Source organism: Ictidomys tridecemlineatus, chromosome 5 (genome assembly GCF_052094955.1).
Source record: "Ictidomys tridecemlineatus isolate mIctTri1 chromosome 5, mIctTri1.hap1, whole genome shotgun sequence".
NCBI lineage: Eukaryota > Metazoa > Chordata > Mammalia > Rodentia > Sciuridae > Ictidomys > Ictidomys tridecemlineatus.
In genome coordinates this window covers 114254766-114270932 of record NC_135481.1, presented here as the reverse complement: position 1 = coordinate 114270932, position 16167 = coordinate 114254766, and the positions used below count along the sequence as shown (strand labels likewise).

At 55.7% G+C, this 16167-nt stretch overlaps 1 protein-coding gene across 1 annotated transcript; it reads right to left on the bottom strand.

The window, feature by feature from the left end:
* Positions 1 to 438: 438 nt before the first annotated feature.
* Positions 439 to 7887, bottom strand: LOC144377929 (alpha-1-antitrypsin-like protein GS55-LT). Its single transcript, XM_078050781.1, has 5 exons — positions 7760 to 7887; positions 3872 to 4506; positions 2907 to 3177; positions 1531 to 1678; positions 439 to 714 (listed from the first exon to the last, which is right to left on the bottom strand). Exons 1-5 carry the CDS (start codon positions 7870 to 7872, stop codon positions 523 to 525), a joined length of 1359 nt encoding a protein of 452 aa, XP_077906907.1. The 5' UTR covers positions 7873 to 7887; the 3' UTR covers positions 439 to 522.
* Between the last annotated feature and the right edge of the window lie 8280 nt (positions 7888 to 16167).

Here is a 16167-nt window from a genome sequence, read left to right as displayed (position 1 = left end):
CCATGGTCACCTCCCTGCTGTGGCTGTAGTCACAGCTACTCCAAGCCAGGGTGTGAGTGGCCAGGTCTGGGCACAGAGGGTCATGGTTGGATGTGAGGTGTCCCCAGAGCTCACGAGGGAGACACTGCAGAAGGTTCAGAGGAGAAGTGAGGGTTGTGGGGGCCTAAAGCCCATCAGTGAGTCCTCCCTGAGGGGTTCCCTGGGGGTCACTGAGGGAGGTGGGGTGGCTGGGGGGGAGGGCACTGGGGACATGGCCACTCCAAACAGGACAGCAGTTCTCAGCATGGACATGCCCAGGCCCACAGGACTTGGCCTCAGCCAGTCATCCTTGAGCAGCACCTGAACCTCGCACACATGACACAGTGTCACTGAGAGCTGCTGTGACCAGGAGCCCTCACAGACATTCAGGACACAGAGGGAGACACAGAGGCCACAGCGTCAGGGTTGGCCAGGCCACCCATTGTTTAATGTCATCTGGGAGGGGCCCAGCAGGGCAGGGACCAGGTCTGGCACCCGAGGTGGCTAATGTATTGTGGGGTTCACCACCCTCCCCACAAAGAGGAGGCTCTCGGTGGAGTGATCATAGAGGGTCACGAGGAAGGGCCTGTCGAATTTCACCTCAGGGGCAAGAGTCAGGGCCATGGGTCCCTTAACGGTGTCCCCTTCATCCTCTGTGCCTCTCTCATCGATGGTCAGCACAGCCTTATGCAGGGCCTGGAGGGCAGAGAAGCAGAGGGGCCCTGAGGTCCTGCTGCGCCACCCCAGGCTGCAGCCAGGCCCCACGTGGGAGCCTCCTACCAATATGACCTCACCAGGGCCTTCCTGCTGCACCAGCCTGTCCTGTCCTAGGCTCCATGTGGGTCACTCAGGTCCCCCCAACCCCATCTCAGCCTCTGCCTGACTCAGCCTGGTCCCCTCCTGTCCTTTCCTGACCTCCATCTTTTCTGCCCTGGGATAGGACCTTAGGAGCCCAAGAGGAAGACCATCGTCCTCCATGTCACCTGCACATGTATCCCCTCCCCCTGTAGGGCTACGAGGTCCTCAGCACAGGGACTCTGATGGTGACCTTCCCAGTGCCCAGACACCTATAGGAAGCCACCAACATGGACCTGCAATTGCCCTTGTCCCCTCCTGTTTTCCCCAGCATGTGGCCCACAGAACTGAGTAAGAATTCAGATTTGCTGGTTCACAATTATCTCTAAATGTCACAGATGGAAGATTCCAGAACATTCTATGAACATACTGAGCCTAAGCCTCTCAGTGTTAATGTGGGTAAACAGAAGCCCAAAGATTCCATGGCCCTGGGAAAGGAAAATGCAAAGGTCATTGGGCCACTCAGGGAGATTTTTGGAAGGACACAGTAGGCCACCTCCCTGGCTCTGTCCTCCTCCCTGTCAGAGCTGGTGAAGCTCTGCATCCTCAGGAGGACTCCTGGCACTTGCTGTGTCCCTTGGCACCTACCTCAGCCTTAGGCCTGAGCAGGCCCCCACCACCCTGGCCTGCAGACCCCTGGACCATGGCCATCCTCACCTGGGAGACCCTTAGGGGAGCGTCCTCCGTGATCCCAGACAGGTCAGCCTCATGGCTGAAGACCTTGGTGATGCCCAGACGTGTCAGGACAGACTTCAGATCCATGGTTCCAGAGATGATCAGTTTGGGGAAGTGAACTGTGGCTTTGCTGATATGAAGATAGGAAATGAGGGTGGTCACAGAGTCTCTGTGGTTCTGCTGGGCCACATGGTGCTCTGAAAGTGTTTTCTATCCTGATTGGTTATCTTGCTTCATGCCCTGACCCACCCACAGCCATCGAAGTCCTTTGACTTTTACCTTTAAAGTAAGAAGTCCCTTTACCTTTAGCTTCCTGGCTCTTGGCATGGAGAAGGTTCCCGTCACTGGGAACACCTTCTCCTGTGGCCCCTGCACACCCCTCCCCCAAGGAGCCTTCCAGGCAGTTTCCGGGGGTCCTCCCAGAAGCAGACGTCATCCTGTAGCCCGTGGTCACACCAGCCTGCCCAGCCAGAGCCTCCCCAGGGCCTGTGGCCCAGGGCATCATGGGTCAGTACAGCAGGACTGAGGGACACAGGCTCAGTGAGGGAGAGTTTTGTCACGTCTAAAACCCAAGGCTGCAGGCTCATCTGGTGTCCCCAGGGACCTGTGCGAAGCCCAGGGGCCTGTGCTGAGGCTGCACACTGGCACCAAGACTCAGGGACCAGTCCCAGGATGCATTGTTCTCTGTTCCCAGCCCGAGTGCGGGGACCTCAGGAGGGTGGTGGGCCAGCAATGGTGACCATCCAAGTGCACCTTAACCTGCACATGTGTGTCACATCTGTCTGCAGTGTGACTCCTCCACCAGTGGCCATGGCTGGGCTCAGGACAGTGCACCTGCTCTGTCACATACCCAGCTGTGTGAATCCTGGGACAAGTGAACCAGCCTGAGATGCGACAGAGAAACAGAGCCTGTGGGAGCGTGCCCTGAGCTCCCAGCGCTGCCTGTTCCTGTTCTGGGCCTTTCCATGCAGGTGCTTCCCCTGTGCACCTCGGCCGGTCCTACAGGAAGTCCTCCCTCTTGCTGCCCTAGCCTGCAGGACAGGACTTCGTCCTTGATTCTGCCACAACATGTGCTAGTGTCAGTGCCCCGGCGAGGCCCTGGATATTGATTGGGAGGGGACAATGTACTTTCTTGGAGGGAAGTCCACCCTCCAGCTGGATCTGTGTCCTACTCTTCAACCACTGTCCCTTCTCAAGTGCTACCTGAGCTGAGCCCTGGCATTTCCTGTAGCACAGGGTCATTCCCAGTAGCTGTGGCCCCAGGGATGGTCCCCCCTGCTGCCCATGCTGTCTTCTGACGCATTGGTCCTGAGGGACCTTGAGTTCTGTGCCTGTCCCGTCCCTCGGCCTTGACTCACCCGCTGTAATCTTTTTTCAGGAACTTGTCGAGGAATTCCTTTGTGAGGGTGTCCTCCACATACTCCATTCTCCCCACCTTGGGCATGATGAAGATGGCGGTGACATTGCCCAGGTATTTCATCTTTAGCACCATGCTGGACAGCGTGGGGCAGTAGTGCAGGTCAAACATGCCCAGGCGGTTCATCATGGGCACCCTCACGGTGGTGGCCTCGTCCACATGGAAGTCTTGCTCCATGGTGTGATCAGCCTTGAAGGGTTCCTCCAATGTGCCTGGACAGAGGGTACAGAGGCAAGGTGGATGGCAGCAGGTAGGATGGAGGCTTGGGTGTGAGAGGAGAGCAGAGGCGCCCTCAGCCTGCCTGGTGGGAAGCTCCTCACCCACCTCTGCTCCATCCTGGGTGATGGGGTGAGTGTACTTCAAGACTAGAAGATCAGGGGGGATTTCTAGATCCTGACAGCATTGTCCATGACAAGATAGGACAGTCACATCCCAAAGAGGTGAGATGGCTAGTCCTATGTCAAGGCCATGGAGTGGGGGAGGCAGGCTGTGGACCAGGTCCTGCACACACCCAGCTGCCACACTCCACATCAAGAGTTGTTCCAAGGCCTTTCCCTGGAAGGCCACTCCCTGCCACCACCTGCCACAATGTGCATTGGTGGCTCTCTACTCAGGAAACATTACACGTGCCCCTCCCTGCTGGGGTCCCCAGTGAGCAGGAGGACAGTTAGGACTCGGAATCATCCTGCAGAAACGTCAATGATTTTGAGGGTTTTACCAACTCTTCCCTAACTTAACTGATGGTGGAAGACATTTCAGGGCTTAGGCATGGAAGACTGAGGAGCCACTGTGAGAGGCCCTGCCACAGTGCAGACAGTGCTGCCAAGGAAAGTTCCAGAACTGGTGGAAGGAAAACAGCTTTGGGGTTTCCATGGGAACCCACTCAGGCTGATTGACTCATCTTACCTTTAAAGAAAATGTAGTTCACCAGGGCGAGACCTGAATCTCTGTCCAGATCTTTCACCAAATCCACAATTTTTCCTTGGGTCCCTTTCTCCACATAAGTGTTGATCTGCTTCTTGGCCTCTTCGGTGTTTGTGAAGTCGGTGGAGAAGGCCTCTGAGTGGTACAGGTTCTTGATATCCTCCAAGAACTTGTCCAGCAGCTTCAGATTGTGGTCAATGAAGAGGCCGTTGCCAGTGGTCAGCTGGAGCTGGCTGTTGGACTTGTTGAGGTTTTGGAGAAGATGCTGGAAGCCCTGGTGGATGTCAGCCTCTGAGATCTCTGTGAGGTTGAAGCCCAGGCCCTCCATGATCTGGGTGTGAGTGTCAGCCTTGGTGCCCAGCGAGAGCGAGGCCAAGGCCGTGGCGATGCTCACGGGGGATAAGAAGATGTTGGTGGTGTTGGACTCATGGGCCAGCACACGGTAGAGGCTAAAGGCAAACTCCGCCAGGTTCGCGGCGATCCTGTGGGAGGCTGAGTTCTCCTGGTCATGCTTGGGTGCATCTGACTCCTCAGAATCCTCAATCAGGCAGCCAGTGGCCAGGCAGCTGAGGCTGGCCAGCAGCAGGAGGCCCCACGAGATAGAGGACGGCATCATCCTTCAGGGCAAAGAGGTCAGAGGCCTGAGTTCGGCACAGAATGACTCTCTCTGACTTGGACGGACACCATGCAGAGCCACCAGGTGTAGTGAGCTCCAAGATGGCCCAGCCTGTGCCAAGCCCTTCCTCCAGCTGCATCACTGCAAACCCCCAGGGAGATGCAGAGCTGCCCTGAGCCCTAAAGGGTGTGAATTCTCTGCTTCCTTCAAAGTGCTGTTGGGACAACTGCTCTCCTCCAAAGCCTAGAGGGGTTCAGGTGCATGTCCAGGGTTGTACAGCAAGTGTTGTAGGGGAACAGCTCAGGCACTGGCAGGCACTGGCACTCCTTGACCCTGGACATCTTCCCAGCCCGCCTCTCCTTGGCTGTCCCTGTGCTGCCCGATTGGGCTTGGCTGAGCCCACACCATTTTTCAGAGCCTGAGGTCAGGAGATGGTGGGTCTCAGCAGGGTAGGGCCAAATGGTGAGTGGCCTCAGGGCCAGAGGATTTGGCTTCATGTCTCTGCAGGGCCACTGCTATACCCTTGGCCTTGAGCAAGGATCTGAGAAAGCACTGACCTAGGACATGACTCTTAATTTGAATGAAGGGGCGTTGAGAGAGACCCAAATGAAAGATGTCCTCTTTGCACAAACCTTGGACTGTACATTACAGGGGTGTCTGTCAGGAGGTGAGAGGATGCAGGGGGAGGTGGGGGAAGGTGTCCAGCCCAGGTGAGAACCTCCACCCACCTCACATGTCACATCACTTACTTGGATTTTTCCCTTTAGAGTGAGGGTTTGAGGCCCAAAGAGGGTCAGGGCCTGGCCAAGAGTGCACAGAGAAGCTGAGGCAAAGGTGGAAGAAGCCTTGGTTTCCTCCTCTGGGACCAGGGACTGACACACTCCTGCCCTTGGATTCCAGGATTCATGGATGTCAGACCCGGGCCCTGACAGTGACCCCAAGCTTCCTGCTGGGTTCACTCTATTTCCTGGTCTGTTCCTGAAAGCCTCGGGGGCCCAAGACCTGCTCCCCCTGGGCTGCTACTGCAGGCAGCATCCTGCACCCCAAAGCCTTGAGCTGGGCAGGCCAGCTGTAGAGGGTGGACTGGAGCCCTCAGGTACAGACATGGAGGCCAAGCCTTCAGGAAAGGACTGGAGGTGGCACCCTGATGGTTCTGGAAGGGGATGTGGGTGGGAGTGGTCAGTGTGAGGCAGGGAGAGGGAGATCCCCCAAACCCAGCTCATCTCAAACCATTTCTGCTCCTTCTTGTTGACTCAGAGCAACAAGGTGGGGTCCAGGAAGGAGCCCTGACCTGAGGTCACAACCCATGGAAAGCACTAAAGCCCAGCATGAGCCAGCCCTCCCTCTGGTGACACTGGCCTTGGTAAATGACTTCCCTTCTTTGAGTGTCACTTGCTGTCCTTACAGTGGGGAGGAGAACCTCTGAAGGAAGAAGTGAGGTTGACTAGCAGGTGGCACTTGCCCTGGGGAAGTGCCCACTCCTGCAGGGTGCCTGCAGGTGGCCACTTGCCCCAGGCCAGTCAGGGGCTCTGCTCAGCAGTGAGCTGCTTCTGAGGGGGCATTTCCTCCTGTCCCCACCTGTCTGCACATCACCTGCCTGCTCCTCACTCTATGCCAGAGAAGATTGAGGCCCAAACTGGTCAGGAAGCATACCGAAAACCACAGAATCAGTTGCTCACAGAACTGGGATTTGTTCCTAGATGTATTGACTCCAGAACTGGTGTTTTAACCCTTTCTCTTGTATAAAATTGAAACCAGAAGGAGGAACAGAAAACCTCAAGATATCATGGTCATGAAAACAGGAAGCTCCTTTGGCTAAAATGAGAGCCTCTGAGGCCAGATGCTAGAATTCTATTCTGTATTCACTATGTGACCTTGGACACGTTACTCACCTCTCTGAATCTCAGTTTCCTCCAGGTCATAAGGATGCACTTCTTTATAGCGCTATTGTGCAAATTAAACATGCATAAAATGCTAAGAAATACTGCTGCACAGTGAGCTCTGAAGGAGTCCTGTTTGGCAAGGTGTAGGGACACATGCCTATAATCCCAGTGGCTCAGGAGGCTGGGACAGGAGGATCACAAGTTCAAAGACAGATTCATCAACTTAAGCATCCTAGTGAGACCCAGTGTTAAAATAAATTTCTTTAGGAAAAAGGCTGGAGATATGGCTCAGTATTCCAGTGCCCTGGGTTCATTCCCGCAGAATTAAAAAAAAAAAAAAAAAAAAGGAGCAGCAAATTGATATGGTTTGGCTCCTTCCAAGGCATTGTATGGGAATCTGGCCTCTTTGGCCCAGGTCATTTTACAATCCCTCATCTGCAAAATCCAGTGCCTTAAAAATGTAACCAAACACGCCAGAATCCAGGCTGGTGATGATGAGGTAAGAGAAAGAAAAAGTTTTCTAGGCTTTGCTTAATGGTCCAGAGGCTGAGCTACAGTCCAAGGTCACAGAGCAGCTGAGAGGCCTCCAGGCCAGACCAGGCTTCCTATTCTCCAACTAGGGCCCGAGCCCCAAGAGAAGCATTCAACAGTAGGCCCAGGTCAGCAGCATGGGCTCTGGAGCCCAGTGCCCAAGTTTGAGTACTGGACACTGAGTGATCTGGAGCAAGTTTTCCACCTCTGGGTTCCCAGTTTCCCATCTGTAATGGGAGTGACCACAGAACCACCTCAGAGGGGCTGTGAGGCTGAAATGTGTTCTCATGTGCCCTGAGCTCAGCGGCGGCTGGCTCAGAGTGGTCACTGGGGAAGGTCAGCTCGAACCCCATGAAGGTGGCCTTCCCAGGGCTCCCCTTCCCCTGGGTGCACAAGGTGGGCTCAGAACCACGGCCCGTGGGGGGGTTGTTCTGGTTCTGTCCCTGGGCGCATCTGGAGTGTGGCCTTCTGTCCTCATCTGCAGAAGGGGAGGAAGGTCCTCACCCAGGCAAAGGGGATACAGAGGCTGCCAAGAGACACTGGCAGGAAAGGCCAGGCCACCAGAGCCAATGTCCCCATGACTTGCTGTGTCCACACATTAGGTCCCCAGGACTGTGAGTTAAATGCCCTCCCCCACTGCTCAGGAGGGCTGGTGACCCACCAGAGGTACTGCCAGGCTCTGGGGTGGCTGGGGGAGAAGAGGGGACCTCTGTGGCTATGTGGCTAAGACGACAGGAGGCCCAGCTGCAGCCTGCCCTGTCCAAGCTTCCTGCGTCCTGCCTGTACCTGCCCAGGACCCAGAGGCTCCCAGAGGCTGTCCCCAGGGAAAGGCATACTCACCACTCACTGTCCCAGGACCAGTGTGGTGAAGGGGGCTCATGAGGCAGAGCCCTGTCCTTGTCCGTATTTAAGCAGTGGCACAGAGGGGCGATGGGGGAGGCTGCAGTGGGCATTAGCCAAGGTCACCCTGGTTATCAGAGAAGCAAACAGACAGGGACTAAGTCCATCGGCCAGATCCCCAGCTGCCACCCATGCTACCATGGGTGCTGCCTAAGGGGTGCACAGCCTCTGCAGTGTGACCACCTCTTGGCCACAGTGCCATGAAACATGTCTCTCAGGCTCCTGAAGCAGAGAAGGGAGGTGACAGCCCAGACCAGGTGGAATGGGGGCCCATGGGTTCGACTGGGGAAGGATCAACTTTAGAGTCCCACAAATCCTCAGGAGATCCTGAGCCTCGTCGTTAATCTTACATCTGTTCCCAGTGTCCACCTAAAGACCGAACGGACACTCTTAGGAAACAATGAGTGTCCTGCAGTGCACGGGGCCTTGGAAAGGGGAACCGCCTTTCCTGGGGGCCACAGGAGCCTTGAGGCCCAGGACTTCAGGAGGACACAGAGGCTGTCAGATCCAGAGAAGGTTGTCTAAGGTCACGGCAGGGTCAGCAGCCGTGGTCACAGAGCCAGGGAAGAGCTCCAGTGCCCAGGACCCTGTCCCTGTTGACCCATGAAGTGAGATGTGCTTTGGAAAATATCTTGTGAAATTTCCAGTTGTCACTCAAATAAGGATTGAGAGCCTTGGGGCCTTCCTTGATTTGGTTCACACTTGTAAACCACACTTAGACACACACATGTGGAGACACACACAGGAACACGTAGACACACGACCCCAAAATCTGTCCTGTCTTACGAGCCCACACAAGCACCACGGGAGGCCACAGCTAATGGACTTCCGAGGCTGGGGCTGGACTGGAGAAGCCAGCCATGACCTGGGGAAGGGGTGCTCTGCACAGGGGGAAGAGGGAGATTCTCTCCTCATGTTGGTAGGGAGGGCTGCAAGGCTCAGGAGGGTGACTTGTCCTTCTTCCTGCAAGACCACAGCATCCAGCCTGCTTTCAGGCCCGGGTCAGTCCCTCCCTCAGAACTGACCCCAGTCTGCCCCTCCCAGCAGTCCCTGAGCTCCTGACCCTCTGTGTCTCTCTCTGAGCCCCAGGTTCCCACACATGAAGAAAGGATACTGCCTGCCCGGCCTCCCCTGCCGAGAGGGACCTGGTGAGTGGGGAAGAGTTATGAGCCTCAGCCCCTGTGCAGGGTCATTAGCACGGCCCTCTGCCTGCCTTGGGAGGGGCCCCATGGTGTCACATCAGCCTCCTGTACTTGGGCATGAGCAGGGTTCCAGCCCCTTTTGTGTGTCCAGAGAGGAGCCCACAGAGGAGAAGCCCAGGAAGCTGGGGTCAGGGGCAGGGAGAAGCCAGCTTAGAGCAGGTGGCTCTCAGTCAGTGCTTCCTGCTCTGGGACCCCAGGCCTCTCTCTGCTTGGAACAGACCTAGGAACCATGGCCAGTGTCCAAAGAGGGCCTGAAAGTGTCTGTGCGCCCACAGCCCAGGCCACTCTGAGACCACGTTTGATGCCGAATCTGCCTGTTGGCCAGGTCTGTGTACAGGTCTCTGGTCACCTGCCACCTGAGTCCCCCCACCTGTGTGGGCTCCTATGGGGAGTTGTACCTCTCAAGGAGGTGAACCTGCCCTCCAGGTCTAATGGCCCCTCTGTGCCCACTCCCAGAACAAAGACCGAGTCATTTCTCCCCGTCCCTGGAGACCAGGCTCCTCAGACACCCGCTCATCAGGTCAGTCAGGAGTGTGTGCAGCTCAGGGGGTTATTTCTGAGCTGGTTTGCTCCCGAGTGACCAGAGACAGGGAGCAGGCCAGGGCCAGAACTTTCCTAGGGACACCTCTGTCTAGATGTCAGTTTCGAGGTTGGCTAAGTGACAAGAAGACAGAGCACATTGAGGACACCTGACAGGTGGGTCTCCTGCTTCCATCCTGCCATTGGGAGGCTGGAGAGGGGAGGCTTGGGCTCCTCAGTGTCCTGGTCAGTGGGAGGCGGAGTTGGGGCTCTGGGGTCTCAGTCCTGTCACACCTCACTTAGTGACTTCCTCCTGAAAACATAATGCTCAAGGTCACCTTGGAAATCCAGGCAATTACATGAATAACTCTCAGGGTTTATTCTGAGAGGATGGCTGTGGACTCAGCAAGATGTTTTTACTTAATATGTGCCTCTAACTCCTGTTCACTGGGATCTTTGTTCCAGTAGCACAAAGAAATTTCTTAAAAAAAAAAAAAAAAAACTTTGTTATCTCTGATCATTATGTTGATTCACAGTGTTCCCAGATGACATTGAGTGAGTAGCAGCCCTGGAACTATTGGTCAAGGACAGGAGGGTGAGGGACATCCCCTGCTGGCCTTTCCTTCTCTGCACCTGTGTCCCCCACATCCTCCTGGTGAAGACTGAGTGACGTTCACGAACTCTGGCTGCACTGGTCAGAATGAGAGGGTCCTGCTTCAGCCACCAAGAATCCCCCAGCTTAATGGCTTGACCCATCCAAGGTGGACTCCTCCTCTCTCTGCGGCTCCTGTGGGAGGGAAAGGACCAACATGGAGGACTTCAGGTTTTATTGCAGTGTGGGCATGCGGTTATGCTCCAGGGGCTCAGGGATTCCAGTGCTGCACCCCCTCAACACAGGTGGGTGAGCCCCACCCCGCCTAGCTCAGGGCCCCAGGAGGCTGTCTGGGCTGGGCATGGCCAGCGAAAGGGCCCTGTCACTGTGTTTTCATGGAGGCACTGCAGAATAGAGATTTCCAGTGTCCTGGCCTCTTGTGACCTGGCTGGGCAGGGAGCTGCCCTGGGGAGAGCAGTTTCCTCTGACTCCTGTGCTGAAGACCCACCAAGCAGCCTCCAGGAAGCCACTCAGGTCCCCACAGAGGCCGCCCTGGCTGCGTGTCTGACTGTGCACTGGTCAGGCGGTGGGGACCCTGGACGCTGACCCAGGAGGACAGCAAGGTCCTCAGGTGGGTGCTGGGGTAGGTGTGTTCTCTTGGTGATGAGTCTCAGGGCTCTGGAGGGCTCTGTGATGCCCACTGATCCCGTTCCCGCCTCTTCACCTACCAACGTCCACCATCACCGAACAACACTCCCATGGTGACATTGTCCTCATGATCTGTGCCCAGATGGGCATGTGTGTGTTTGATGTTTCAACAGGCCCCCTAACCCTGGGCTTGAGGGGTGGACTATTGAACAACAAGTAAGGAGGGACTTGTTCTGGGCTGAGCTCCTGCACCGGGTCCCAGGAGGCCACAAAATGGTGTCACTCATGAGGGGGTTACCTGAGGGTCACTGAGGGAGGTGGTTGTGGCTGGAGGAGGAGGGCACTGGGGACATGGGGTGTGGCTGGAGGGGGATGGCACTGGGGACTGTAAAGTTGATCCTTCCCCAGTCGAATCCATGGATCCCTGTGCCACCTGGCCTGGGCTGTCACCTCCCTTCTCTGCTTCAGGAGCCTGAGAGACATGTTTCATGTCACTGTGGCCAAGATGTGGTCACACTGCAGAGGCTATGCACCCCCTAGGCAGCACCGTGGCAGCATGGGTGGCAGCTGGGGATCTGGCCAATGGACTTAGTCCCTATCTGTTTGCTTCTCTGATAACCAGGATGACCTTGACTCACATTCACTGCAGCCTCCCCCATCGCCCCTCTGTGTCCACTGTTTAAATATGGACAAGGACAGGGCTCTGTTTCGTCAGCCCCCATCACCACACTGGTCCTGGGACAGTGGGTGGTGATTATGCTTTTCCCTGGGGACAGCCTCTGGAGACTTATGTGTCCCAGGCTGGCAGAGCAGGATGCAGGCCAGGTGGACAGGGCAGGCTATAGCTGGGCCTCCTGTCATCTTAGCCACAATAACCTCAAATGTCCCCCTCCTTCTCCCCCAGCCACCCCAGAGCCTGGCAGTACCTCTGGTGGGTCACCAGCCCTCCTGAGCAGTGGCAGATGGCACGTAGCTCACAGCCCTGGGGAGCTGAGGTGCGGCCACAGCAGTCCGGGACATTGGCTCTTGTGGCCTGGCCTTTCCTGCCACTGTCTCTTGGCAGCCTCTGCAGCCCCTTTGCCTGGGTGAGGACAGAAGGCCACACTCCAGATGCGCCCAGGGACAGAACCGAACAACCCCCCCACGGGCCGTGGTTCTGAGCCCACCTTGTGCACCCAGGGGAAGGGGAGCCCTGGGAAGGCCACCTTCATGGGGTTCGAGCTGACCTTCCCCAGTGACCACTCTGAGCCAGCCGCCGCTGAGCTCAGGGCACATGAGAACACATTTCAGCCTCACAGCCCCTCTGAGGTGGTTCTGTGGTCACTCCCATTACAGATGGGAAACTGGGAACCCAGAGGTGGAAAACTTGCTCCAAATCACTCAGTGCCCAGTACTCAAACTTGGGCACTGGGCTCCAGAGCCCATGCTGCTGACCTGGGCCTACTATTGAATGCTTCTCTTGGGGCTCGGGCCCTAGTTGGAGATTAGGAAGCCTGGTCTGGCCTGGAGGCCTCTCAGTTGCTCTGTGACCTTGGACTGAAGCTCAGCCTCTGGACCATTAAGCAAAGCCTGGAAAACTTTTTCTTTCTCTTACCTCATCATCACCAGCCTGGATTCTGGAGTGTTGGGTTACATTTTTAAGGCACTGGATTTTGCAGATGAGGGATTGTAAAATGACCTGGGCCAAAGAGGTCAGATTCCCATACAATGCCTGGGAAGAAGCAAAACCAAATCAATTTGCTGCTCCTTTTTTTTTTTTTTTTTTTTTTTTTTTTTTTTTTTTTTAATTCTGCGGGAATGAACCCAGGGCACTGGAACACTGAGCCATATCTCCAACCTTTTTCCTAAAACAAATTTATTTTTACACTGGTTCTCACCAGGATGCTTAAGTTGATGAATCTGTCTTTGAACTTGTGATCCTCCTGTCCCAGCCTCCTGAGCCACTGGGATTATAGGCATGTGTCCCTACACCCTGCCAAACAGGACTCCTTCAGAGCTCACTGTGCAGCAGTATTTCTTAGCATTTTATGCATGTTTAATTTGCACAATAGCGCTATAAAGAAGTGCATCCTTATGACCTGGAGGAAACTGAGATTCAGAGAGGTGAGTAACGTGTCCAAGGTCACATAGTGAATACAGAATAGAATTCTAGCATGTGGCCTCAGAGGCTCTCATTTTAGCCAAAGGAGCTTCCTGTCTTCATGACCATGATATCTCGAGGTTTTCTGTTCCTCCTTCTGGTTTCAATTTACAAGAGAAAGGGTTAAAATACCAGGTCTGGGGTCAATACATCTAGGAACAAACCCCAGTTCTGTGAGCAACTGATTCTGTGGTTTTCGGTATGCTGCCTGACCAGTCTGGGCCTCAATCTTCTCTGGCATAGAGTGAGGAGCAGGCAGGTGATGTGCAGACAGGTGGGGACAGGAGGAAATGCCCCCTCAGAAGCAGCTCACTGCTGAGCAGAGCCCCTGACTGGCCTGGGGCAAGTGGCCACCTGCAGGCACCCTGCAGGAGTGGGCGCTTCCCAGGGCCAGTGCCACCTGCTGGTCACCTTGTTTGTGCCTCACTTCTTCCTTCAGAGGTTCTCCTCCCCACTGTAAGGACAGGAAGTGACAATCAAAGAGGGGAAGTCATTTACCAAGGCCACTGTCACCAGGGAGCAGGGCAGAAATGGTTTGAGATGAGCTGGGTTTGGGGGTCCTCCCTCTCTCTGCCTCCCACTGACTGCTCCTACCCACATCCCCTTCCAGAACCATCAGGGTGCCGCCTCCAGTCCTTTCCTGAAGGCTTGGCCTCCGTGTCTGTACCTGAGGGCTCCAGTCCACCCTCTACAGCTGGCCTGCCCAGCTCAAGGCTTTGGGGCTACAGGGTGCTGCCTCCAGTAGCAGCCCAGGGGGAGCAGGTCTTGGGCCCCCAAGGCTTTCAGGAACAGACCAGGAAATAGAGGGAACCCAGCAGGAAGCTTGGGGTCACTGTCAGGGCCCGGGTCTGACATCCATGAAGCCTGGAACCCATGGGCAGGACTGTGTCAGTCCCTGGTCCCAGAGGAGGAAACCAAGGCTTGTTCCACCTTTTCCTCAGCTTCTCTGTGCAGCCTTGGCCAGGCCCTGACCCTCTCTGTCCCTCAGACCCTCACTCTAAAGGGAAGAAATCCAAGGAGGTGATGTGACATGGGAGGTGGACGGAGGTGCTCACCTGGGCGGGAAACCTTCCCCCACGTCCCCCTGCAGCCTCTCACCTCCTGACAGACACCCCTGTAATGTACAGTCCAACGTTTGTGCACAGAGGACATCATTCATTTGTGTCTCTCCCAACTCCCCTTCATCCAACTTGAGAGTGGGGTCCAAGGTCAGTATTTGCTCAGACTCTTAGTCAAGGCCAAGGGTACAGTAGTGGCCCTGCCCAGGACAGAAGCCTCAGCCTCTGGCCCTGAGGCCACTCACCACATGTCCCTACCCTGCTGAGACCCACCCATCTCCTGACCTCAGGCTCTGATAGATAGTGACTTCCACCACCATGAAGGCTCAGCCAAGCCCAGCCAGGCAGCACAGGGACAGCCAGGGACATGTACAACCCCTTTTAGCTCCATCTATAGTGCTGACAGGCAGCTAGTTAAAGAAAAAGACAAAGGTGTGTTCCACAGTGTGTGGCTGGCTCTCTCTGGATTATTTAGACATGAAGGCCAGGAAAAGAGGTGGTGGAAACCAAGAGTTTTTCATTTCATTTTGATGTCTTGTTGGAAAGAAATATTTCCAAAGGTCACGGCAATGAGTGAAGCTCAGGGTTTCCTATTCCCTACTCCTTCCCACCAGTTTTTCCTGCATAAAGTCAGGGACACATGTTTCTCTCAACCCTGTTCAATGGCGACTTTAGTTAAGGGCTGCCCTTGGCTTCTCTGCAGCTCAGCCCTCGGGTTCCCCAACTGTATGGAGAGCAGGTTGAACTGAGGGCCTGCAGGAGGGCACTTCTCCCCACAGAGCTGGAGGGTCCTGGCCTGGGCAGGGCTGGGGCCTAGGGAGCTCTGGGGTCAGGGCTGGAGCCTAGGGAGCTCTGGGGTCAGGGCTCCATGGCTGTCCACGTGTGGCTGAGGGTGACACTGTCCTCCACCACCTCTAGCAGAGTCTCCTCCCCCTGTTCCAGCCACAGGCCCTGCCCGTCGCTATTGCCTCATCCTTAGCCATGAAACACAGACCCAGCAGGTCACTCGAAGGCTTAGAGTTGGCAACACACACCAGTGCTTCACTCAAGGGACACTCCCTCGGAGCCCTTCAATGCACTTTTGGGGTTGAGAATTCTTTAATTGTCCCAAGAACCCCCACTTTATATGTGGGGCCACACAAGGAGCAGAGAGTTCAAATAACCTGTCCTGGCTCACACAGCTGGGGAGGGACAGGGCCCTCTAGCTCCCCCAGTGTCAGGTCATGAGTGCAGCAGGATGGCAGGTGTCAGATCAGGCAAGGGCAGGCAGTGACCAAAGGAGGCAGATTTTAAAAGGCCACTGAATGAGGCTTTATTGAGATATCACTCCTGGTTGGAACTGGATCAGACCACAGAGTGCACAGCTAAGGGTTTGAGGAGAAACCGAGTGGGAGCTCAAAAACTCTGGACTTTCATGGGGCTTACAGAAGAAAAGAAAGACTTGGGACAGGAAAGGTATTTTTGGATCCCTTGTCCCATTGGAGTTGGTCAGGGTCGCTGGCTGAACTCCAGGATTGGTCAGGGGGTCCTGCTGTTTGACAAGTGTTAGTCAGGAGATCCGGCTGATTGACAGGTGTGTCTGTCAGCACCTGATTGATGTTCCTTTCCCGCGCTGGCTGCTTATTCTAAGTCACCACCACCAACATGACAGGGGTGAACCACACAGGATGCCCGCCCACCTTTGAGGCTGAGGTCACAGAGCAGCCTAGGTCTGCCCCTCTTCACTCAGGGCTAAGGCGCCCTCAGGGCCAGGTGGGGACAGACCCTGGGGGCTCTAGCACAGCTCCACCATGTCCTCAAGGAGTCCAAGTGCAAGATGCTTCCTCTGCAGGTAGCATGTTCCCGACAGGACACAGCTTCAAGGTGATTGCAGCTGCCAAGTGGAAGGGCCCAGGATGGGGGCTCAGGACCCCGCAGGCCAGTGCCTAAGCTGATCCCATACTCCACTTGGAGGCCAACGCTGTAAGAGCACCTGAACCCCTCTAGGCTTTGGAGGAGAGCAATTGTCCCCACAGGACTCTGAAGGAAGCTGAGAATTCACACCCTTTAGGGCTCAGGGCAGCTCTGCATCTCCCTGGGGGTTTGCAGTGATGCAGGTGGAGGAAGGGCTTGGCAAAGGTGGGCCATCTTGGAGCTCACTACACCCTGGTGGCTCTGCATGGTGTCCGTCCTAGCCAGAGAGAGTCACT

Bases quoted from the DNA above. Each gene is read 5' to 3' on its own strand.
- LOC144377929 (XM_078050781.1), bottom strand. From the start codon at position 7,872: ATGCCCACTGCAGCCTCCCCCATCGCCCCTCTGTGCCACTGCTTAAAT. The intron at 1,679-2,906 runs GTGAGTCAAGGC...TCTTCATATCAG, and splicing joins CTGAAAAAAGATTACAGCGG to CAAAGCCACAGTTCACTTCC. The intron at 715-1,530 runs GTGAGGATGGCC...TCTGCCCTCCAG, and splicing joins CTCCCCTAAGGGTCTCCCAG to GCCCTGCATAAGGCTGTGCT.